Below are 24,447 nucleotides of genomic sequence, written 5' to 3' on the forward strand. Positions count from 1 at the left end.
CTAAGGGGGGACACACACACACGGTCACCTGATGTGAGGGCAGAGCAGGCCCGCCAAAGACATGCACCCAAGCTCTTAAGTTGCTTTGAAACAGAAATGACACCCAGGACTCACTGCAGTAAGTAGTTCAGCGCTTTATGGGCAAGAGTAATTTCTCACCCCTCGCCTGATGCTGTTGAAAAGAGCCTTCCATCCGAGAAATGGTTCTTTACACCGATTTGCCTTGAAGTGAAATAGAACATGGAATGTTTACACTTGAGAGTAATTCAGCAAGACACACTTTGTAGATGAAAATGAGGCTTTGAAGTGTTATATTGTCCTTAAAAACAAGTTGGTGGTGGGATGAAGAGGCAACTGTATCAGACTCTTATTTGCAGTGGGTTCTGTTGTAGGAGGGCAGCCACAGAAAGAAGCAAAAGACCCTCAAGTCAAGGTAAATTTCTGCCAGCATTTGGTACTCAATAATAAATTAATACAGATCTGCCTTTGCCCTTTTTATTGCAAATTAGATGAGGGTTTCATTGTTTCACACTAGTAAGCACAGTTCTTAATTTTCTACATGTTTTAAACCTTATTCCTGTCGTGACTCCATCCAGCTCAGTCAGCTAAGGCAGAGTCTGCACCCTTTAACCTGGAGATAAGATTAGAGGCTAAAAAGGTTGCAGGACCTCCCTCTCACACTACACATGAGAAGGACTGGCAAAATTGTGTTAAAGGAGAAAATACTTGTCAGTGAATGTCAGAATATTGTGTAGGTAGCTCCATTCTGCAGTCTTTGGGCCCTTTTTACCAGAGGATTCCTCACTCTTGGGGATGCTCTCAAAGCCTCAAAAGCTCACAGGAAGCACAAGGCTGATGTCCTGTAGGACAGGTAGAACATTTCTTCGTGTGCTTTCTCCGTTCTACACACACACTGCTACCCTCAGCTGTCAGGTTTTGCCACTGCCATTTATAGTGCACTAATGACTCCTTTTGGATTCTTTGTCTCCTCAACTCAGGACAAACCACGCTGTTGTGGTGAAGAATAGCTGTAATGGAAGTGGCAGTGAAAAAATGTGAGCACTTCTAGTCTTGCTGCTTAAAATAACTCCAGGCACCCTGACTATCTTTTAAGTGCATTGGACAGTTTAATCCAAAATTGATGAGGGGACAGGAGTCTGAAAGAGATGGGCTACCTTAATAAGGTAAAGATAGAGATTTGAAGGCAAAAACCATAAAACATATTGTTGCTTCCAGCTTTGTGGGTGGTTACGAGAGTGAAGAATAAGCTGGAGATGTTGTGGAGATAAGTGATAATTTTTGGAGCTTGCAATCAAAGAGCATCATACATATTTTGGCACAATCAGTACACTTAACAAAGATGAATGGAAAAACACGAAAGAAGAGAACTTTGTACCAGGAAAAGCTACAGTTCAAGTTGTGAGCACTTTGAGTGGTTATTTCACTCAATTTTGATGAGGTAACAACTTTGATCATGGAAGATTATTATGGTTTTTTCTCATATTCTTGTTGGAAGTACATTCCTATGCATCCTGTTCAATTCCAGAATTAACTTTCAGATCTATCTATGTCACTACTGGAACCTGCCCTTTGCAGCTGTTGAGTTTATTTATGTATTCTCTTCAGAGGGCCAGAAGAGATCATCCAGAGAGTCGAGCACACTTTTACCCTTCTAGATATCCAGGGATGGCAGCAACATTCAGTTAATGGCTTTTTTGATGCTAAAGGTGTAGTACAAGTGCAGCATATAACATGTAAGCAAGTTACCATAGTTTTTTTTTCTTGCACAAAAACTTCTGTTGTGGTCTTTATGACCACAGCTCTACATTTACATTTTGCCTAACATGTGACACAGTCAGTACTAAAGTTTAATAACAAATCTGAGGGAACTGGTGGTGACCCAGGGAAAGGAATCTTAGCCCTTCAGGAACGCTGTTAGCACTTACTGATGGTGCAAAGGGAGGTGAAGATCCGAGTCTGAAAGTAGTCCATGATGAATTTTAATGGAAGGATTTGGAGATTTTAATCAAAGCCTTTACCATCCTGAGTTAAAATTGCAGTCTTACAGCACAGAGAAAGGGCAGTGAAGTCTGTACAGCCCCTAAATAGGGAATTTCTGCCACATCTCTAGTCTGTTGTATACACTGGTGAGATTGGATGCTCTTGGATCTATTTTGTTAAATTTATGTTAAAAAGACCTGTATTTGACAAGAGGTTGGTCCATCCTGATTTCCAGCTGGCCCCAGTGTGCCAGAGGGCTGAATCCTGGATGTTTTCCACACCATTGCACTGCTGTTCCATGCAGGAGTTTGAAAAAAAACTCATTAAGGTTGATAGGTGTTCATAGCTGTTCTACATGAGCAACTAAACATCTTTTCCTAACCAAGTAGAGAATAAATCTTTCTTCCAAGTTGTCCCATTTAACGCTTCAAAATAAAAATAAAAAAAACAAAACCAAACACTTATGTTTGAAAAGGTGTATTGGAAGGAAACCCTTTTGAAAATTGTTTTGTGTAATTGTAGTTAATGCTGAGAATTCAGAGAAACACATTTCTTGCAAAAGGGAGACATTTTAATCTTTTAAGAGTACAGTAGTTTCCTAACTAAAATCAGACAGATTTGGCTTTTAATTTTATGACTTTTGGCTTTACTTAAATGATTTAGCATTTGACTTCAGCAGAAGTACTTACCTGAGTCGTAGAGTTCTTTGAGGAGCATAGGATATCTCTTATCTTTTCCTAACCAATCACAAAATACACTTTTCTTTTGAGTTGTCCCATTTGAACAAGAAAATACTACTATAAATGTTAGTTTACCATGGAGGCTTCCTGTGTAGTGTTAGAGCGAGCTATAATGTTTTTATAATTCCTCAGGATTCCTGGAAGAAAAAACATGTAATTCACATTGCCCAGGGCCCACAAGAACAGTGGCCCTGCACAAAGGCAGGTCTTGCTTCCTGTATTTGTTTTTCTGAGTACCCAGCTAATCCGAGCTCACAAGAGCTACAGCCTAAGGAGGGTTGTTATGCAGTGCCACACCCGAGCCACTTATTTCTTACCCTCACAGAATAATTTGCAACAGCCCAACAAATCACCAAATCCCACTCTTGAAATCTGTAGCAGCTGTGACCCAGGTGAGTCCTTACAAGGCTTTCTGCTCTTGGGGAGGTGAGTTAAGGTCTAGCACAGAAGTGCTGGAGTGATGAAGCACAGCACTGGGACCTCCTTTCCCAGAAGGGCTTCCTACAGTGAAGGGAGTCGAGGTCATCACCATGCAAAGACAGACTCTGTAAAACAAAGGGGTCACAAGAAACTGATCTGCTGACTTGTTATGCCCCAGGAAACAAAGGTTTGACTGTTCTGGGCTGCGGAGAAAGGCTTAAGTCATGATGCCTCCAGCAGCAATTCAGGACTCCTTCAAACAGCAGGGAAGTGTTACCCAGTTACAAATGGAGATGTACACGTGGTGTAGCAGGATTGTCATGAATTTTTGGCCTGGTATAAAAAGACATTTTCAAGAATTCAACTGCTAAGAATTTTGTATAAGTGGTGTAAATCACAAAAGCAAAAGAGTATCCAGAAGTAAACAGATTGGACGTGGAATTGGAAGCCCATCTTGGGAATTGTGCTGCAGCCAATGGTTATTGAAATAGTTGGGTTTAATTTCCACATTTTCAATATTTTTCCAGTGTGTCTTAGGTTAAAAACACGGATGGGGATTGCTGGTACTTTATTTTAGACCACCTAGGCTGTTCCTTGAACTAACTGAAGCACTGCCTTGCTTGTGTTTAAATTACATTTAGATACGATGCTTGTTCTGATGTACAAAACGCACAGAAACTACACTATTTTGGTGAATAACCTTTTGAAGATGTAAGCTGATACTAGATGCTAAATATTAACAACACTGATCAGCACAATTGAACAGCAGTCAAACCCTGCCATTCTGTAATCTCTGTTGGGTACTGGAGTACTGCAGAAAACTGTAACTGTAGCACCAGCAAAAAAGCTTATTTTACAGATTAATCAACAATATCATTTTAATAGGCAGTGTAATCTAAGGCTGGAGCTTCTTAACAATTTAAAAGCTACATCAGTGTTCTATTACCTGTATCATTTATATAAAAAAAGCACTGAAGTGACCAGTACCTGAAAAGGAGCTGGAAAGTTTCACATCATCTCTTCCTCAGCAATGATGTTCTTGGGTCTGCTCCAAGTGTGGAAGTGCCCTTTAAAATCCACTTGCTTTCCTAAGACACCTGAGTTACTGACTGCCACCAAACCGTGGAACACATAGCTCCGAGGAAGGATTTAACAGCACAGTCAGAGAAGGCCTGGGGCAGTGCGGGGGATGCTGCTGTAAAACCCCAGTAATGACTATCCTCCAAAGGAGCAGCAGCTCCCACAGGAGGGGGTCGAGGGCTCCCTGTTGGATACCACATCCAGCTCCCAGGGACCAGATGCACCGTGTCACACAGTGTCATTTCTTTCCAGGGCATTGCTGAAGCCTGGGGATAGCAGCATTTTTATGCCCTCTAGGAGATTCCAGTCGTCTGGAAGATCTTTGTAACAGCAGCTTTTGCTGCTGCGCTTACTGGAGCAGGGAAAGAAGCAAATACGTGTCCCTCCTTTTCTTCACATCTAAACAACAGCACTTCTGTCCAGTAGTGTTGTTCTGCACTACAGCATCCAGGCTAAGGGAGGCTCATGCTGAGGTCTGTTTTAAGGAAAAAAACCCACCCCATACCCTCTGACTTGCAGGAAATAAAACCTGGACTGTTTCCAGCAGCTGGGAATTAAATGCCACAGTAAATGGTCGCCATAAGCTTGCTCTGCCAGACAAGTAGCAGAGAGAGACAGTGTGTGAATGTGCTCACAAACTGTTTTGTCCTTTTTAGTCAGGAGATGAGGTTCAGACTCTTGTGGTTGCTCCTCTTGCCTAGGACAGGTCAGTCCAGCCTAAGATGAGGCAGACTGAGAACAGCAACGGGGTTTAGGCCTGGCCCTTCCCAGTGCAGAAGCCCAGCTGACGTTTTGGGTGAACCCACTGTAGCCCTATAGGGCTGAGGTAATTAAATACCCTCTACACATGACAATGGTTATTAGTGCTAAGAGCAGGAAAGAAAAATTAGGCGACTAAGTGCAAAATAGAAGTATAAAATTTATTTAAAACCACCCACAAAGTTCTGTGTAATCAGGAATGATACAATTTGTAATAGTCTTTTTAAAAACTCATGACAAGATTTAAAATATATTTTCAATTACAGTATTCATTTAGCCTTATTCAGTTAGGACAATAAAAAAAAAAAAAGGAAGTTTACGTTCTAAACAGATGAGACACACAAGAAAAATAGAACAGAACAGACAATTTCCACGACAACAATTTTTACATGTATGTTTCAATACTAGTATCAACATTTCAATGCATCTTGCTACATAAACATGAAATCATGTACAACAACTGCTTGCACCAAAAAACATAGCTTAATTAGATCTTTCAAGTAACATGCAGTCACAACTCACAAGTCTTCAAGTACTGCTGGTAAGGGTTCCCTTGTCTGCAAAGAAGATTTTAAGGTTCCATTTCTCAGCCAGCATAACTCTTCACAGCTCCACCAGCCTCAGGGAGCTGTGCTCAGTTATACTAGGAAAGAATCAGGCCCCAAATGTTTGGGTTTTTTTGAGAAAACAGGTAATTTTTATACTTTTTCCTGTGAATACTGTGACATAATGAAGTGCTTTTTCTTTCTGATTTTTTTCTCCCTGTACGTAATCTTTTATTTAAAAAATGTTCAATTGATGTTCCAGATTTCAATACAGTAGGTTGGTAACTGGAAAGAAAACTTCAAAGTTGAAAAATAAATATCAAATGCATCCCAAAGAAAGAAAGAAAAATAGAGAGAAAAGAAGAGAGAAGGAAAGAAAGGCTGGCTCTTTTACCTTTGCTTCAGCTCACTGTTAGTCTTTTAACTTTGCAAGGCAGGAAGGAATTCACTGGCCACAGCATTTCAGTACAGTGTCCTTACCTATTACTGTTCTTAGTGACAGCCAGTTCCAGTCAGTACCTGTGACCTGCTGTGGTACTGCCACATTAGGAAGAGCTGTCTCTTCCAAACTGAACAAATAATCGTGGAATAATTCACTGCTAAAAACTGAACTGTCTGAATGTTGGCATTGGCTAGAACTGGCTCTCATTTAGTGGTATTGGGATATCCCATTTGTTTTCTGGCCTAAAGGTATCTTTTCATTTTGAGGAGCAGAGATTCATGAAGTTCAGCTGCTGCCTTTGGAGTTGCATGGATCAGACAGGCATTCACAAAGCTGGTACAAAACCTGTTCTCATTGGGCTCTGCAGTATTGCTGATGTGTACAAATTGAGTTAGGAAAGTATATTTCCTTCTCCTCAAATGTTTTTTGAATGAGAAATTTGCATTGCCTTGCATTCCATAACTGCAGTTATGGAATATATGGGGGGAATTGCTTCCATAAAGCTTCCAGCAGCAGGGGAAGCTCAGCAGGACTCGGCATGCAGAGCAATGGCCATGGTTTCCCCGGCAAGTAGCACCACAGTCAGGGCAGGCAGGACGTGTTGGCTTTTAGCTTTGGGTTCCAAAGTCCCCCAGTGTGACAAGAGCACACAGCGCTGCACACCCTGCTGGCTCTGCAGGGCAGATTGTCACAGCCCACCTCATGTCAGCAAGGAAAAGGGATCAAATTATGATAAAGGCAAGCAAGTATTTTAAGAAAAACTACCAGATCCTTTAAAAATGGTATTATTGACAATTCTGTGAGATTTCTGGGCTGGCCATTACCTAGAGGCACAAATCTTTTACCACACTGGCTTTGGAGACAGTGTTGGGCAAAGAACAGCCAATATAAATGATACTTAAAGCCTGGTAAACCCCAAGGCAGTTTCTGTTGAACCTGCATTTCCAAACTAAGAACAATGTGGATGTTACTGGCCAGCACGTGCACAGCAGCAACACCCTGCAGTTGATTTCAGCTGATTGTACAGATCAGTCATTTGGTAACTGTTTTGATTTATGCTACTGACCTTTGATACCATGGTCAGTGTGATGGGATACTCCAAGGCCATAAGCTAAAGTGACATCCATTTAAGGCCCCTTTATCCTTTCACTGCAATGCAAAGAACAGTAGTATAAGTGAGAATCAGGGCCTTCATTCTTATTTAAAGACCACTCCCATACCCTAGACCCTTTTCCATTATGACATCATCATAAAAAATACAGATATACATGTAAAATACTGATCAGGTCACAAAATTTTCCACGACAGTATCAAAACGTTGTGTGGCAACAACTGCAAAACTGAACAACAAACTAGCAGTTCCCTTGCTCCACTGCAACAGCACTTCTTTGGAACACAGTTTGTCTGCTGTACCTGCTAACCCTGCAGATTAAGTGCCAGACCTGTCCTCCTCCTTACACAAGGAGCTTTTGAGTGTCCCCCTGCATTCCATGACTCTGAGGAATGGTGTAGGGTGTGCAGTGTTGGAAACAGCACCTTTGATCAGTCACACCCGACACAGCAAGTCACCCTCACCTTGTTTAGCACCCTGGTCTTGCATTCAGTGCAAGAATGCTGTTGGAAGATTCTAGTATTGGAATACAAGTATGTGTGGAAAAATGCCATATGTAATGGTCCAGTAGAAGAAAAGAGGAAAATGCACTGTTCTGGGAAGAATTAAAGAAAACGGCATCGAGAAGCATCTTGTATCTTTTAAAACTGAAGTCAGCACTATGCTGGGATGATGAACTGGGGAACTGGATTGGAAAAAGAATCCTGAAGTCTTTATATCTCAGAAAGAAGGAAACAGTGATGCTGACACCCTGATACCCTTTAACAAAAGAAGCAACTACTTCATTATTTTCTGCTCAAGCTCCATCCATTCCATTTCCCGCTACAGAAGAAGAACATCTTTTTTCCCAGCAGCCCTACGGTAGTTAAGGCATTTAACTTGCACCATTTAACTTACACCACACTTGGGTGTCTCACATGGACCGTGACTGATCTAACCAGAAGATGTAAGGAAACACTCCTGCTCTTTCAGTCATGCAGGTGCTGCAGCAGCTGTTTTTTGTCAGGAACTGGGCTGAGCTGTTAGACCAACTCAGAAGACAAGAGACATTCCACAGAGATGCTGGCACAACAGGGAGAAAAAACAGTACAAAAATCCTGTACTCTGAGAAGGGAGGACCTTTCCTTCTCAGGGGTCAGCAGTTTTTTACTCTTGCAAAGTCTCTTTTGTTCGGCTACTTGCAGATATAAGAATAGGCTGTAATAACTACATCAAGAAATGTAAAAGTTAACTGGAAACCTGATTATTTGATTCTCTAAATAAACCAAAAATGTTTCAATGGGGAAGTAATCAACAACCAATTTTTAACCACTCTTCAGAAGAAGTGATCCATACCCTGGTGCCTGATCAGATACTACTATTAGAAATCCTTGGTCTTTCAGGAAACCTCAGGTGTAAAACTTTCCTTTATGATTTTGTAGCAACATGCTAAAGCAGCACACAGACAACTTGTGAAGACTGAGCAACCATCAGGTAATCCCCAAAGAGACTGAAACCAGTTATAGAACTGTTCCACTAAGTAGTCCCATCCCCAAGATTTTTGACACTGGTCACTCTGGTTTAGATTACAGGCAAATATAAGTGTGTCACAGACTAAATAAAAAAAGCTTATGAATTTAAAATCATGTACCAAAAGAAGTGTCAATCTAAAGAAGTACCCTGGCATACAACACATGTATAAATAGGGTTGTCTCAAAAAGCCAACTGTACCTTACTCATGTTGTGTATAAAGTCATGGAATTGTTAAGGGTGGAAAAGATCTTAAATACCATCCAGTCCAACCAGCACCCCTCAGCTTTCCATACTCTCTATCCTGACCGTGGGAAGGGGCAGCAGACTGCGGATGAACGCAGTGCTTGCTACATTGTTTGCCTCAAGATCAAGAAAGGGTGACCAGCTCTGTCCCTCTTTTTTTTTCCTTTAAACCAGTATATGGAGGCAGAGACCAAAGAAGGAGCTGTGGGAAGAGGTCAGTTTGTACACCTGTCCACAAGGAAACATCTTCCTGGTTAGAACAATGCTGTGACACAGACACTGCAGCACCGTGGTGTCACAACAATCCATGGCAATCTCTCTACACGTCATCCTGCGAGTTGGACCAACACCTGATAAAATAAAGCAAGCCAGAACTTCCAGGTGATTGGACTGCTCCTCACCTCTGATTGTGTTAGTTAAGTTCAGATCATCACAGGCAGACAGCTGTCACACAAGAAATAAAACACAACTATGGAGTAGACATCACAAAGAATTTCAGGGACCACAACAGTCCTGAAAGAGAGTTTGTCCAACACTGCCCAAATGTAATTCCTGTTAACATGTCCAAAGCATGCAAGTGACCGTGAATTTAGTTTTCCATATATCTGAGGGCACAGTTATTTCCTCCTGATGACCTAGAAATTACAGGATTTCTGTGGAAAAGAGAACAACCCACCAAATACTGCAAGGAAATTAAAAAACCCCACACAGTTGTATATTACAAAGAATCTTAAGTCCTAGAGAAGTTGTCATTTACCCACGCTTAACATAAAATGTGGCTTAAGATACTACAGGTATTTCCTGTGCTAAGTCTAGAGAAGCACTGTCATAGGTAAGACAAGGACTTTCACCAGCAGTTATTCCTAAGTAAAGGTTAGCTTAGAAAGTCCTTTAAAAAAAAAGATTGAATACAACTGTTACAGGTAGAAAGCTGCAAGTATTTTAAGGTCTTACAAAGCTTCTTGGATCTTGTGACTAAAGTATGTATAGAAATATATTTTCCTGTTCTATGTAATACAACAGCATGTGAAAAATCAGTAAATTCCCTGTTTAAGAGGGCATGACTGCTGTGACTCCCACAGGGACTCAGGGAGTCAAACAGAACCAGCTCCTGCAACAAGCACTGCTCCTTCCTTCCAGAGCGGAGGTGGAGTGCTGCTGCTGGACCCAGTGAGAAAGGGATGAGACATTTCTTCTGGAATTCAGAGGTGCTGCATGTTGGATCAGGACAGTTTTTGGTAGTGTACTGTGAAAAATGATCCAAAGGCGAGCACAGCCCATCACCAGCCCAGACCTGAATCCATGTCCTGGTTTTCCACCCAGAACATTGCGCCAGCTACCTTAGTTTTACATCCAGCTCCTGGTCTGGCCATCCCAGAAGGTCTTAGTTAAGAGGTAAGAGCAAATTACAAGTGGCTGTGTGGGCAGCAAAGGAAAGAACAGACCCACGGAGTAGCAAATCTTAAGAGACCAAGTACTGTTATAAAACAATAACCTCACTGAAAACAATGCAGTTTGTGTACAAGACTGATAAATATTCTGAAGTGTTACAAGAATAGCAGAGTTGTACAAACAGTAAATAGTTGCATTTTCTATCCTGCAGTACAGCAATAGAAAATACCAGCTTCTCCAAGCACAGCCTGCCCCGTGCCCAGCCAGCCTGGCAGGCAGGACATGCTGGAAAAGCAGCTTAGGGGACACAGTCAAGGGAAGAGCACCACGAGGGATATGTTATTGTAGAGATGAGCTATTTCTCAGGTAAGTAATGTTAATGAAGTAGTAACTGTGAGTTTAGCACCTATCAGTTATCAGTTAATAGCTTAACTATTCTGTTAAGATACACATTTCTCTGTTAGAATTGCCATGTCACAAAACGTAGACCTTGACTACCTGTGTTAGATCCACCCTTCAGTGCCTCACTTCTTAGAGGAAAGCTGCTGGTTATTCAATGGAACATTTTTATGTTGAACTTCACATAAGTTAAATATGGGCATTTGTGGGAGAAAATTCAAGTAAAAATGATCCACTTTAATGGTATGAACGTTTTAAAAGGTAAAGAGATGGCTCTGTAACTTACTAATTTTGTGTGGAAAATGTGTTTATCATGTGGGAGTGCTGAATTACAGCACTACAGAAACTGAAGCTGTCAGCACTACCAGTGAAACCAATAATCTAAGCTCGTGGTGTGGGACCAGGGCTTTCAGAACAGCTGGGAACATACAGCACTGCTCACTGTATGGACAGCTGCCACTCCTACCGATCTTGGGCTCACCAAAAACAGACAAGGGTTACAATGGAAATCTAAGGCACACAAAATACCATAATGATTTGATGTATACTGTATATTACATAGTCAATAAGCATAAAATTGCTGGTACAAAACGATGGCATAATATTGGTTCTGTTTTATTATTTACAATCCCTTCATATCCTCTATTTGAGCTAATATTAAGCTTTCAACTAAAATTTGCAGCATACCCGGTTTTTACAAACTTTACTTAAAATAGGTAAGAGACAAAGAACGGGTTCAGTCCCTCCATCCTCTGCCATCGCCAGCTTTGTTAACTGGAACAGAATGTGCGGAACAGAACCCGGGGTCGTTACAGAGTGATTGGTACTTCAGCCCTCGCTCCTGCACACCCACCCCGGGGCAGGAGCACAGGCTCGAGGCTCTGCAGCCACACCCAAGGAGTTGTAGCACCAAGGTCCCGACTGGCACCAGGTGTTAAAAACACCACCGATGGACTTGTCGTACCAGAACTGTAAAGAGAGTGCTTGCACTTGAGCTTCCCCAGGAAAAAGCACCTTGTCTGGGTTGCAATGGAGCAGCTCTAGGCAGCTGCTCCGCCTCTACACAGCACCACTACAGCATAATGGATCAAGTATATCATCAGTACGTTTGCACACTGCAACTCTCTGACCTGCTTCTACCGCCAGGCTGCCCGGCGGGCCGGGCGTGAGGCAGGAGGAAGGTCCAGCTCTGTGTGAGGGCCTGACCCTGCAGCTCCCCCAGGAGTTCTGGCTCCCGTGGGACCAGGTGCAGGATGAGCTCAGTCCCCAGCTAACGTCGTCATTTGGTAATTTGTTTAAATAAATAAGTTTAAAAAAGAAATACATAGGAGAGGAGAATCAGAAAGAAGAGTGGGATGCTACACTATTTAAAAGCAATGGAGTGTCTGTTTTTCCTCTGATTTAGCAAATACTTGTTTCATGATATGTCACTTTTTCAACAGAAATGGAGAACACAAGTTTCATGTTTGGAAGGAAGGATACAACCCTTTCCAAGAGAAATGTATAAACTACTTCAAAATTTTACAAAACATTTTTGTAAGAAAACGGAACTCAAAGTTGATGAATATTGCAGGTAGGTTATTCTTAATGAGAATTTTGCTATTAAATATTAGAAGCTTAATAATTTTCCAACGCTTTCTTTGTCATTTCCTCAAATTAATTTTTTTTTCCAGAACAGAATAAGGCAACTCTAGGGGGTATTTTCTTTATCCCAAAACAATCCTACCCCTGAGGCATTAAGAACATTTGGTTGTCATGTTAACTTAGAATGCTCCAAAGGAATGAGACTTACACAGTTATTGCTCAAAGAAACCATAATAAAATGCTGCCTTTAAAAAAAGCAAACCATGTTCATTTCTCCCAATAGCAACACATGTACTGACCAGACATCTCCTGGGTTCACCTTTGTACACTCTCTCGAAAGGAATAAAAAGGTTCTGTAATTGATAACTGTTGTTTAAATGCAACACAAAATCTTCAATGAAAAAGGGCAAGTTCAAACCAACCACATTTGCTGTGAGCACACATCCTGCAGCTGTAACAACACGGAACTCTACACAGCAAGAATAAAATCACTTCTGTAGAGTATGCACAAACCTTAGACAATATGATCCTTAGACTATACTATTTCAAGTTAATTTTAAAAATAGAAAGTGCTTTTAAAATATATATTTACAGCTTAAAAACAACTTCCAGCCATCCTTACCAATAGCTTCATTTTATACATAATGACAAATCTAAAGAACAAAATTCATTGGTTTTCTAAAAGATTTATCTGTAATTTGGACTATATAGCAATGGTTGGAAGTTGTTAAAGCAATGGCACCATGAAGTAATAATTCAGCTTATTTATTTTTAACTGTTTGATGTGGTTAAGCACCAAGAGCTGTGTAGAGCTATAACTGTATAACTTGATTTAACACCATAAAATGTGAACCTGTTAAAATCCCTATAAATGATTTTTGTAGTAAACAGACTTTATTTAAAGCACCAAAATATAAATTCCTAAAGGTAATAAACTGAATGATTCAATCAAGGTTAATAACCTAAACAAAATCTTTTTTAGAATGTATTAAAACTATACAGCTTTTCTTTTTTTTTTTTTTTTTGCTTAAAATGTGCTTGAGCACCACCAAATCTTAAAGTCACAGTTTAAGAAGAAATCCCCCCCTTTTTTTTTTCTACCTCAGCCTTAAAATGGTTGAGATGAGCAAATAGTAAACGACAGGAGACTTGTTCTTGAACAGCACCTTGGAGAAGCCCCGTGTGACCCTGCGCAGGAGGGGCCCCGCCACCTACGCCCAGTGGTTGTAGGGCCCTGCCACGCGCGTCAGGGCGTACGAGGACACCGTGATCACGTTGTCCTTGGTCACTGTCAGCGCTCGGCGGGAGGGAATTTGGTTGAACTCATTGTCTTCGTAAAAAAGGTCTCTGTTTTCACTTGGTTGCTTTGCTTTTCTGTTGCCGGAGCTCAGTTCCGAGTTCTCCGTTCCCAGTCGTTCCGCTTCTTTTTCTTTCTCTTTCGCCCTCTCAGCCATCTTTGCTTCCCACATGGCTAAACCGTGTTTTGGCTCGTTTAAATTTTTGTGTTGGTAGAAAACTAAAGAAATTCTCGTGGGGTGATTCCGGTTGGGTTTTTTGATCGGTGTGGTGGCGTGGAGTTCCCGTCTGGCACATTCAATTAGGATAGAACCGTGAGAAGGTGCCACAGCAACCCCACCAATGTCATCGTCCAAGAAATTGTGCTCGCTGTCTGACCACAACTCCTCAGCCTTTTCTTCAGAATCAGCCGGGTGTCCCAGTGCACTGCTTTGCTTTTCATCAGCACAGTCCAAGTCACACATCTGTCCTCGATGGGAGCTGCCCTTTTCCACCGGGCATCCGTGGGAACAGTCGGCTCCGTTTCTGACGGCATCCGTGGCCAGAGAGCTTAGCGGTACTGACGGGTCACAGGAGCTGACCATCTGTGAGGAAGAGCTGTCCAGCTGGAGCTGACAGTTCTGTTTGTCGGGCTGATGTTCAAGTATAGTGAGCAGGGGGTCCGTGTGAGCTGGAGGGCCTGGAGCAGTGACCTCGGGAAGCACCGGTGGCACCCCATTCACCTTCTCGTCCAGCAGAATTCCAGTATAATCCTTGACAGACACATCGAAGCTCTTGCAATTGACGTAAGGGGTGACGTGAGGTTGCTTGGTACTGCATTCAAAATACCCGTAGGGAACTGAAAAATCTTGCTGAATGTTAGTCACTGCTGTCAGGCCAGGCTTATGTGCTAGAGATGGACAAGGATGTAAACTATCCACCTTGAAGGGGGAGGAAGCTGGGCACTGCTTTAGCAAGGAGCAATTTTTAGTAGTGTTTGGAGTATGTTTCATGGCATACAGGTGATTGGAAGTCTCCATTTTTATTCCAGGTTTTAAAGCATCTGTTTTGTTCCCTAGAAGAAACGCACACCAAAGTGTAAGTACCTTTCCTCAGTTCATAAAACACACCTCTTGGAATATTTTCATACTTGTTTTCTAGCATGCAAAATGTACATGATGACTACAGATTTTTCAAAATGGTTATTTTAAGCTTTTTAGGAATATCTCTATGACCTTAAGTATACATGTAATAACCTTGTTGAATTAACACCTTAACCTTTTCCAGTCAGGCTGCTGGTACATAAAAAAACCCTCCATTTCTCAAAGGGATGAATAAAATAAACAGATAAAATGAAATAACTACTGAGTCCCAATTCACACAGCCCAGTCCTACACAAGAGCTCCTCAGCAGTTGACTGCTGGCCTTCAGTTGTTACATCACTGATGAAATTCAGCCTGTCTGAAATTAAGCCTGTGAATCAGTCAAAATTCTGGGCTGCCCTGACCCTGTATTATGACAAGGAAAAGCTTGTTTATCTTATCTGTCACAGCCAAAACAGTTCCTGAGTTACAACCACTGCTGCCTTGCAATATCGACTTACAAGTGCCTTTAAAAAACAGGATCTGGCAACACGCTCCAGGTAAATCCATCCCTACAGAGCTGGATCCCGTGATTTGGTGTCTGCCACCTTCCCATGGAATTGCCTCACAGGAATCACTTCACACCTTCGTGCAGACACTTGTTCAGTCCCTGTCAGCTCCCTAAGCTATTTCTAGCCCCTGCTGCTGGGCTTGGGTGTGGAACAGCTCCTCAGTGACAGAACCTCATCATGGCTGTGTTCCATCCAGAGTCCACTGGATCCATGGGAAAGAATTCCATCGTCTTGGATGGGCTTTGCATCGTGCCCTGCAGTCGCTTTCCCTGTGTTTGGCTGGCAGATTGGCACCCCCAGAGAGCTCTCAGGTGCTGTCTCTGTCAGTGTTTCTTCTTTGTTCCATAAATACACAGAATGCTTAATTGCTGTACTCAATACAGAACTATTCTTTCTTCTACTCTGTCTTCTAATAATTTATAAATAGTGATGGATTAAAAGCCATTCCTCCAACAAGAACGCAAAAAGTCAAGGGATAAATTACAGACACAACAGTTAGTGTGCAGAACTGAAGCTGAGGGGGATATAAGGAAGCCACAATGACTCTTTTAAAAAAGACTTTTCTATGAAATCAAACACAAAGTATTTAATGTAATTAGAACAGCTCCCCCCAGACCAAGGCCCCTCACCAAGCTGGTGGTCCTCTCCTGATCTATCCGATATGGGCCAAGAATTGCTGATATTTACAGAGACAGAAATAACTTCCATCTTTGATGTTTATTTGTCCCAAATAATGTGGTTAAAAGACAGGACTACGCAAGGGAGGAAGTAAGGCCTCTGTCATTAATACACATTTCATACTAATTTAGAATTTCAAAGGCCTTCAGAACTAGAAAGTGTAAAAATTGAGGGTTGTGCTGCTTGCAGTTGGTAAAAGGTGCATGCCAAGTGCACTGTTTAATACTTTCCCCCAATGCCTGGGCCCAGTGGAGACTCAGACCAAGCCCTCACAAGCTCAGGCTCCTCCCCACCATTCTGGCTGCCAGGTGAGGGTAGAAGATGAGTCCTCCCTTACTCCTTTCTCATTTCCAGTGCTCCAGATGGGAAGAGATGCAGGTTAGAGGGGTCTCTCAAGCTCTGCAGCTGGGCCATTCTGCAGTGGCTCTCAAGTGAAGGTCAGGTCTCTTCCAGAAGGACAGGTTACACCTACATCGTGGGCAGCACGGCATAGTCTTGTGACTCCATCTTCCTCCAGGCTGCTCCAGAGCCTGACAGCCCCACATGGCTGAGCACATGGCCAACAGATCTACCACCCACGGGATCCCATCTTATTGCGTGTCCTCCACGTCCTTTTTCATATTTGCAAAACCAAACCAATATTCTCAACTCTTGCCCTCAGTAAGCAAACCGAGTACTCTACATTACCTGCCTCAGTTATCCACCTCCCTCTACAGCTGGAGTGTAGCTAAGTATCCTTTTGTTCTTCCATCAGGAGAAAATTTAATAGTAATTTCTGATTTGCTTAACAGCCTTGAGCAGTGCTGTATTCACTGCTTACCAAAAACTCTAATCAGGATTTCTTCCATTCCGTTTTCTATTACATGAAAGGATCCTGATTAATCATTCCCTCTGGTCTACCATCAGGAGTGGCTACTGAACAGCCCAGTTTAACTGCTGTCTCCACACCCTTTGGTCCTGTTTTCATACTAAGTCTGCCACTCTCAGCTAGACTCCAGGTTCCTGTTCCTGAGGACTAAAACGGTATCTGCCCTGGCAGAGACCAAAGAGGCAGTTGGAGACTGATCCCCTGTAACTGCAAGACCTGCATGTACAAGTACAGCACTGCAGTGCTCCAAACCCAGGGTACTCTGGGCAAGGCAGCTTTGGGGTGCTGCAGTGTCCCCAGCCCTCAGCCTGTGGGACTGGAGAGAGCACTGAAGAGAGGTACAGAAACTCCCCACGTTCCTGTCTGGCAGAGCCCAGCACTGCGCTGAGCTGACCTTCCTCTGCCACCACTGCCTCCCACACAGGCACTCCCAGCACCAGGGCCATGGGCCCGTGTGGGGCTCACAGTGCTCACATCTGCTTTGGGGAACCCCACTGTCAGAACTTCATGACAAAAGCTGCACTTTCAGCATAGAAACTAAATATTCTGTTCACATTCTTATTTTTCCATCCCTGAACAACTTTCTCATTCATAAAAGTGTTCCTTCCTTGCTCTGTGCCTTACTTTAATCACCAGCCCTTTTGAATTACTTTACAAAAATAGTTCAAGTCCAAACAAATGATCTAAGTTGGCTTGTTTACGCAGTTATTTTATTACTTTTGCATGTCCAAGGAATAAAGTTCTGTGTTCCCAGGGCACATGGACACCCTGGCTGTTGCAGCACTGGTTAAGGTTTCCAGGTGTGGAAGCCGTGGCTGCTGCACCTGCAATGTCATGTTCAGGTAGGTGGGCCATAAACCTCTCTCACACTTTCAAAACGACACTGCAGTGAGATCAAACCATTTCAGGATTCATTCCCAAACCAGAGCCCTCTAATGCTTCTGGAACTTCCAGCCTAGCATGGAGCTGCTGTGTCCCCAGACATGCACGTGGATGAACTGAATGTCTGTCTGATGTCCCAGGGTCAGCAATACTGAGCTGGTTCCTCAGTTGCCCTGACTCCCCTCCTGAGACAGAGTGCCCAGTGCCATTACCAGAGGTGACAAATGCATTTTTGGTTTTTTAAATGTTATTCCCCCAAATGCAGACATTCTTCTAAATACATTTCACTGTCATTCCTCCCCTTAAATCTGCATATATCTGGATGGTTCTCATGAAACAAAATTACAGCAGGTTGGCTAATTTTCCTCCCTTCTTCCTAACAGGGAATAGCCTGTGCTTTAATTCCTTTTATTTATTTTTCTCCTGCTAATCAGGGAATTCGAGTCCATGGCTTCTTCCACCTCTTCCTTCTCTTCTACTTCCCATTACTGCCCAGTCCCATACCGTAGTTCTGCCCTGGGAAGGACTGGCCCAAAATCCGAGCCCGGTACCACAGTGTGCATCCAAAACACCTCCACACAGCTCAGCCCAGGCACAGCTCTAATGAAACCCAGTGTTGAGGAGCTTTTCCCTCCCTCAGCTGTGCAAGAGGCAACACAGGATCAGAAGAGACTGCCAGGATTTCATAAGCATCACTCACCTAAACAATGCAAAGTGTTGCCCAGATTTTCTGGGGCTTCGGTTTTCAGCTTTACCGGTGTTGAATATTTTTTATCTATCAATGGCTGCTTTTCACTCGGGGTCCTCCTTGTGTCTGGTTTCTTTTTCTTGGTGGCTCTGAGAGGCTCAGCCAACATCCGCACCTCCCTGGGGAATGCTGTGAGCACCTGGATGGCCCCGGCTTTGATCTTGGCTTCCAGGCCCTCTTCAGTGCCGAATTCATCTGTCTGTGAGATTTTGTACAGAGGCAGCACGTGGAGCTGTTCGTCACTCGGGATCACCCCCACGCTCCGGTTGTCTTCCTTCGTCAGGGTACAGACCTGGCAAGAGCAGGGACAGTGACAGGTGACCCCACAGACCCAGTGCTGGGATATTGGGGCAGCCACCCCAGGCCTCACTGCCTGCTTGCATTTACGGCCTCAGCGCTGTGGGGCTTTCAAACGCAAACATCTGACACACATTTTGTTTGATCTGTGATGACACAGAAAAGTTATTGGTACTTGAATGAGATCAAGGCACGTGTCTTGGACAGGAAAAATGAAACTCTGCCTCAGCTCACACTACCCACAAATTTATGCCAACCTTGGAAAATAATCTCAGCTGTAAATAGTGTTAAATTCCTACGCATTCCAATTATTTTCTAAATACATAAGTACATCTTTGATGATCAGATTAATTTTTAAGGACTGTAAAATAGAAAAAACTATTATTTTTGAACTGAACAAGAAATTTCTATGATCTAGAATTGGTTTTGGTTTTGGCTGGCAAATGAAAAAACCCACTGCAAACAGTTACTTTTACTGCTCTACATTTTTAGCAAATCTCAGCTCTAACTCACTCCCTCTCTCTTAAATTAACACCCCACTGTAATTAAGCCACAGGACCCAGGAAATGTTCTGTTAGGCCACTGCCCTCCTTTCTGTCATTCTGGGTTGTGAGATCCTGGAGCCCAGGACAGTGCTGGTTACATCCAATTTGATAAGGGCACATCAGAAATGGGAATAAATAATCCAACTTACTGCAACTGTAAGCTGAACACTTGCACAGTCCTGGAGTTCCTGTTGTTACTAACACTAACCCTTCCCCTTGAAAGCAGCACTCAAACCAGCAGGATTCCTGTGTCACTCCCAAGGGATGGTGACAGCTCCGTGTGCCTGTGCACAGGTACAAACAGTCACCCTTTCCTGGGTTCACCAGTGGCATTCCTGAGGGACCATTGCATCACCTCACACCTCAGCTGCTACTGCACAGGAGTTACTAACTACACACACAGAGGAATACCAGCACCATCCATCCAAGGATGGGATGATACTCCCTAAGTGGAAACATATCATTCCATCACTGTGTTGGCTGAATGCCATGCCTATCCTAAACAGTCACTCCAATTTCCCAGGATCTTGTCACCAAGCCTAAGATTCCAGGGGAGCAGAATTATGTTATTATTTAGGAGGGGAAAAAACAAAACATTTTTAATTTTACAGCACAGCTTTTGCATAAAGGCATCACACAGTTATTTCTAGAACACTGAAGTTGCAGAATCCCCAACGAAAAACCCTGGATCAACAAGGGGGTGGCTGGGGCTGCATCACTGGCTCTATGCAAAGCTTGGCAGTGGCAGAGCAGCAGCGGGAGGGGCTCTGAGGGGCAGACAAGGGAGGAGCTTTCGGGAGGCAGCTGGCGGGGTGAGGGAGGGCTCTGGGGCAGCTGTAGCACAGTTGAGGTGCTCCATGCGTACTCACCTCCGGGGCAGCCTCTGCACTACGGGAGAGTCAGAGAAAACAACCGTTGTTGGATGAGCAGCGAACGGAGCTGCCGCTCCAGACTCCCACACCCCACAGCCCAGCACCTCATCCCTGCTCCCACCTCTGCTGAGCACGGCAGCTCCTCCCTGGAGGTGACCTGCATCCAAACCTCAGCACTCAGCAGGGAGAGTTCACTACTTGGAACAAGAGGGAAAATCTCCGAAGACAATTCAGTTTCTGAAAAGTTCAGTGAAAGCTGGCTGAAAGTTGCCACCAGATTCCAAGTTATTTGGGAAAGGTGAGGGAGGGTCAGACATACAGAGAGCACAAGTACACATGACTGGTGTTCTCAGAAAGCCCAACACAACCTCCCCCTCTAAACTGAAATCAAAAGCAGTAAGGAAATGAGCATTAAGAGGCCTGGCTCCCACTTGTTCTCATCAGGAACTAGGCAATTCCCACTTGTTTTTTAGGATACCATGTCTAGCCTGTGCCTGGCTCACGCACAAGTCCTGAAGATTCAATCTGGTCTCGATTATTTTGAAAACTGAGACCCTCATCCAGTTTACTGTTATAAATTTCCATGCAAAAGCCAAAACCCTCTTTGGAACAGGAAAGCTGGAGAACGGTTTTGAGGCACTGAACAAGATGAGGGCTGTAATATATTGACAGAACTATGGTGAAAGTGTAGTCAACTCCAACACACCCTACGTTAAATACTGAGCCAGAACACATCAAGAAATGAATGCATATCCAAAATTGTTAAGAGCCTGAAGACCAGTACACCTACAGCCTAAACACCACAACAGCTATTTTAGTATTTGTACAATTTCAAGGTCAGTGCCCCTCTAATACATTTTAACATAAAAGTGAGGACACAATGGCAAAGGGATAATTGAAAAATTAATGTTATAGGGAAACTAGCTACAACTGAAGGCTGTACATATAAGCCAGCATCTTACAGCTGAAGGTGGGAAGCCACCAAATGAGAAATACCTGCTAAAAAACCCCCACATTCCAGTATTCAAATCTGTGCAAAATATTCCATTAAGAAAACTCAGAGAGAAGCTTTTGCTGAGAAGTCAAAAGCAACACTTTCCACTGGTACTGAAACTGTGCTGCAAACTGGCCAAAATCAAACCCGAGCATGAGAAAACCATCAGCTCTGTAAAGGCCTTTTACAGGGTGAAGCTGCATATCCTGCTACTCTGCTTTTTCCAGAACATGCAGCTAAATCATTCAGGATGCTCAAAGGCCACTGAAAATGTTGGCCAAGTGGTTTGTTTAGGTTTCCAGTGTGTGTGGTGGTCAAATCCATTACCTGTTCTGGGTTTGGTGATGTCATGGTAAAACTTGCGTATTTGTAAGAGTTGATTAATAATTTCTTTTAAGCTTAAAGTGCCCCAGAACTCAATCCAATCCCCTCCAGAGATCTCCAGAGAAACATCTGTAGCCACACAGCTCCCAGTGCATTATACTGGGACTCTGATCTGCCTTTGTCCTCCTGACCCTCACATGTAGAAATGATGGAGTCTTTTCCACTGTGTTGTAAGAACAGATGTTTTAAATTCATGTTTCAGCAGAGCAGTCAAACAGCCTTTCTAAACCTTGAAGATGGCAGCAGATTCCCTCCCCACACCTTCCCTGTGCAGCTGGAGAGCAGAGTGGCTGTTCCTGGGCCCAGGTGCTGCTCCATCCTTGCCTGCCAGGACACACAGACCCCCGGGCTTCTCCTGCATCCGAGACAAGCTGTGGGGTTCTGCTGGTCTGATCCCCCTGGACAAGGGTGTGCAGGTCAGCACTGGAGGGGGTAGGGGGGACCCCCAGCTGTGTTGTCCTTCGAGCACTCCCTGCCCCCTGGCACTGGAACAGGCACAGCACCTGAGCTGCTCTCTGGACACTCACACGTTACCAGAGGGACTGTGAAATGCTTCTCCATTTTCACAGTAACACAGCTGGAAACCCTTCCTTTACAGCCCAGAGGGTTTATCTTCTCTCCTCTGTTATAACCTGAAGGCCCAGCCTGAGCCCCTGGTTCTCCTGCAGCTCCCAAGGCAAAGGCAGTGTGGTGTAACCATGCAGAGATGTCCTGCCAGCTCGTGCAGAGGCCTGGAGGACACGGTGGGCTGTCCTACACAAGTACAGGAAGGGATGGGAACAACACAGGCTTTGGGGTTTTATGCAAATCGGGAACATTTTGTGGATGGATTGCTGATTGACACTACTTGGTTCTGCTGCCAGTAATAATTATATGTTGTAGCTGCCCTTGAAGCACAGATTTACCTTCCTGCCCTTCTTCCCAATGGCTCTGCAGTCTGTGTGGCTCCAGGGATCCCACCCAACTGCACCGCTGTCCCCTCGCTCAGCCCCAGCCACACAGCCCCAGCCAGGGCCTGCACCACCCTTGTGCTCATGTGACTGAAGGGGATTCCCACAGGTGTGAGCAGTCTGATCCTTCCCAGCTAATCCAGCAAAGAAACACCAGAACTTACATTTCAGACTCCATTAACAACTATAAAGCTTCTCTCTGTGTTGCTCCTGTGGCTTCCATCCCCCAGGGAACACTGCCCTGACACTGCAGCTGTCACGTACAGCTGGGCCCTTGGAGAACACAGAGATGACACAAATGTCTGAGTAAAAATGGAGAGTGTATTTATTGCCTTAAAGTTCTTAAAAAACAATTCATTGGCAAAAATTACTTCGGCTTCTCTCAGCTAAGCACATTAGTTTACATCTCTGTAGAACTGTCAAAAGTACAGAACAAGCAGGGAACAGCAGTTTGTATTTTCAGCTTTCTACCAAAAGCAGCTCTGCTAAATTCGGGGCATGACTCTGCTGGCCAAGGGACGATGTTCAGTCTCTCAGATCTCCAAAAATTACCAACAGTAATCCTCAATTTGGGTAAGTTAAGATGCTCTGTTTTCTCTTGTATTACAGAAGGCATTTCCAAGACTCTCCCACTGCTAATGACAGCCTGATTTATTCTCACTCACATACAAATAATGCAGCTGATCAAATACATACCTAGAGAAATCCAAGAATGCTTTCCTGAAGTTCTGGCAGAGGCAGTGGAAGGAAGTTATTATTGGCAGCTCACTGGATAATATATTCTTTTAAGTGTCAACTCATTCCTTATCATTAACCTCACCCAAGTGTTTTGCTGTGCCTGGTTTAAGAAGATTGAACAGATTGTGTTTGTCCCTTCCCTTGGGTGCCCTGCACAGCATTCCTTCCATCCCTGTGGTACCACGGGGCACCAATGGCAAGGGGAGAACAGGGAAAGTGTCACTTCCACCAGCAGAACCAGCAGCATTCACCCATCTCACAAGGCATTTACTTGAACCTTCTTAGCCCAGAGGAGCTTTAGATTTTATAAATGAGCATTTGGTGTTGGAATAAGGAGGAAGGGGAGAAATCTTACCAACACTAATGAGGGCCAAGATGACATGTACACTTGTGTAGAGATTTGAAAAGTGTAAGGTGTGATGAGCAGTGAAAAAAAACAATCAAATCACCAGACAAAAATAGTAAAACCATGGATGCTTGAGGTTTATAAGGTAGTGCAAATCATTCTCCTCCTGTCCATTACCACATTATCAGAGCAGTGTGTGAGAGCTGTCACCTCAGGTGTTGTACTTGCACACACTGCATTTTACAGACAAAACATGACACAGTTCTGTAGGTGACTCCTCCATCATTATGGCCAGTGATTCATAAGAAATCATCTCGAATTTTAAACTGAGGAAGCAGCCCCCGAGCAGCTTCTGGAACTAGACAGGACTGCAGGAGGTGCCCAGACAGGTGCTGGGATCACACATACTAATTTCTTTTTGTGTTCTTACCAGTTTCCTATAGTATTACCAGATTTGGTTATAAGCCAAAATTAACAACCCTAATTTTGACTGCCATCACAACAATCTAGATTGAAGCAAGCCCAGCGTGTCCTGCCACCCTGTCTGCAAAAAACCAGCATTTTTTGCTTCAGTGTTCCAGTCCATGTTACTGTAACTGTGACCCAGCCAGAACACATGCTGTGTCCTGTCCCCACAGACCACAGGGGATCTCCAGCTCTGATTCACCTTCAGTGTCCCAGTTGAAGCAGGTAAAACTTACAGCTTTTTCCTATTTACAAATAGCCCCTTGCTGTAAGTACACTGAATAAATAAAGAGCAATCACACCTAAATAAGGAGAGCACAGGTATGCAGTAGTTATCTGTGAGGGAGCTGCCCAATGAAAACCAGGTTGCAAGGTACAGTTTTCAGCAGTTAACATGAGGTGGTAATGTTGTGCAAGACTGACAGAATTTGGCAGAACTTGATAGGAAGTGATGGTAAGTTCTGGCCCACACAATGGCCTTGATTCTGAGACAGAATTACCTGCAAACACACCCTGTACAAGC

The 24,447-nt window shown here is 43.6% G+C and overlaps 1 protein-coding gene and 1 long non-coding RNA gene across 8 annotated transcripts in view; one reads left to right on the forward strand and one right to left on the reverse strand.

Annotated features, from left to right (window-relative positions):
- Window positions 1-67: 67 nt before the first annotated feature.
- LOC114066289 lies at window positions 68-21,852 on the forward strand. Of its 2 annotated transcripts, none has more exons than XR_003573157.1 (4): window positions 68-118; window positions 14,555-14,601; window positions 15,354-15,468; window positions 21,447-21,852. It is a non-coding gene; the product is annotated as an uncharacterized LOC114066289 (long non-coding RNA). The 2 variants fall into 2 exon arrangements; XR_003573156.1 differs by lacking the exon at window positions 68-118 and adding an exon at window positions 3,053-3,133.
- The window catches only part of TET1 (tet methylcytosine dioxygenase 1), a 69,539-nt gene continuing 57,441 nt past the window's right edge, over window positions 12,350-24,447 (reverse strand). For all 6 annotated transcript variants that reach the window (XM_027900838.1, XM_027900840.1, XM_027900841.1 and 3 more), the window contains 2 exons: window positions 18,286-18,625; window positions 12,350-14,578 (listed from right to left, as the gene is read on the reverse strand). In XM_027900838.1, the coding sequence (XP_027756639.1) occupies window positions 13,440-14,578; window positions 18,286-18,625 (1,479 nt within the window). In that variant the 3' untranslated portion in view covers window positions 12,350-13,439. The remainder of the gene's footprint in view (window positions 14,579-18,285; window positions 18,626-24,447) is intronic.

The sequence above is a fragment of the Empidonax traillii genome, unplaced genomic scaffold (genome assembly GCF_003031625.1).
Source record: "Empidonax traillii isolate 1590-97213 ecotype Southwest subspecies unplaced genomic scaffold, ASM303162v1 scaffold754:size369281, whole genome shotgun sequence".
Taxonomy (NCBI): domain Eukaryota; kingdom Metazoa; phylum Chordata; class Aves; order Passeriformes; family Tyrannidae; genus Empidonax; species Empidonax traillii.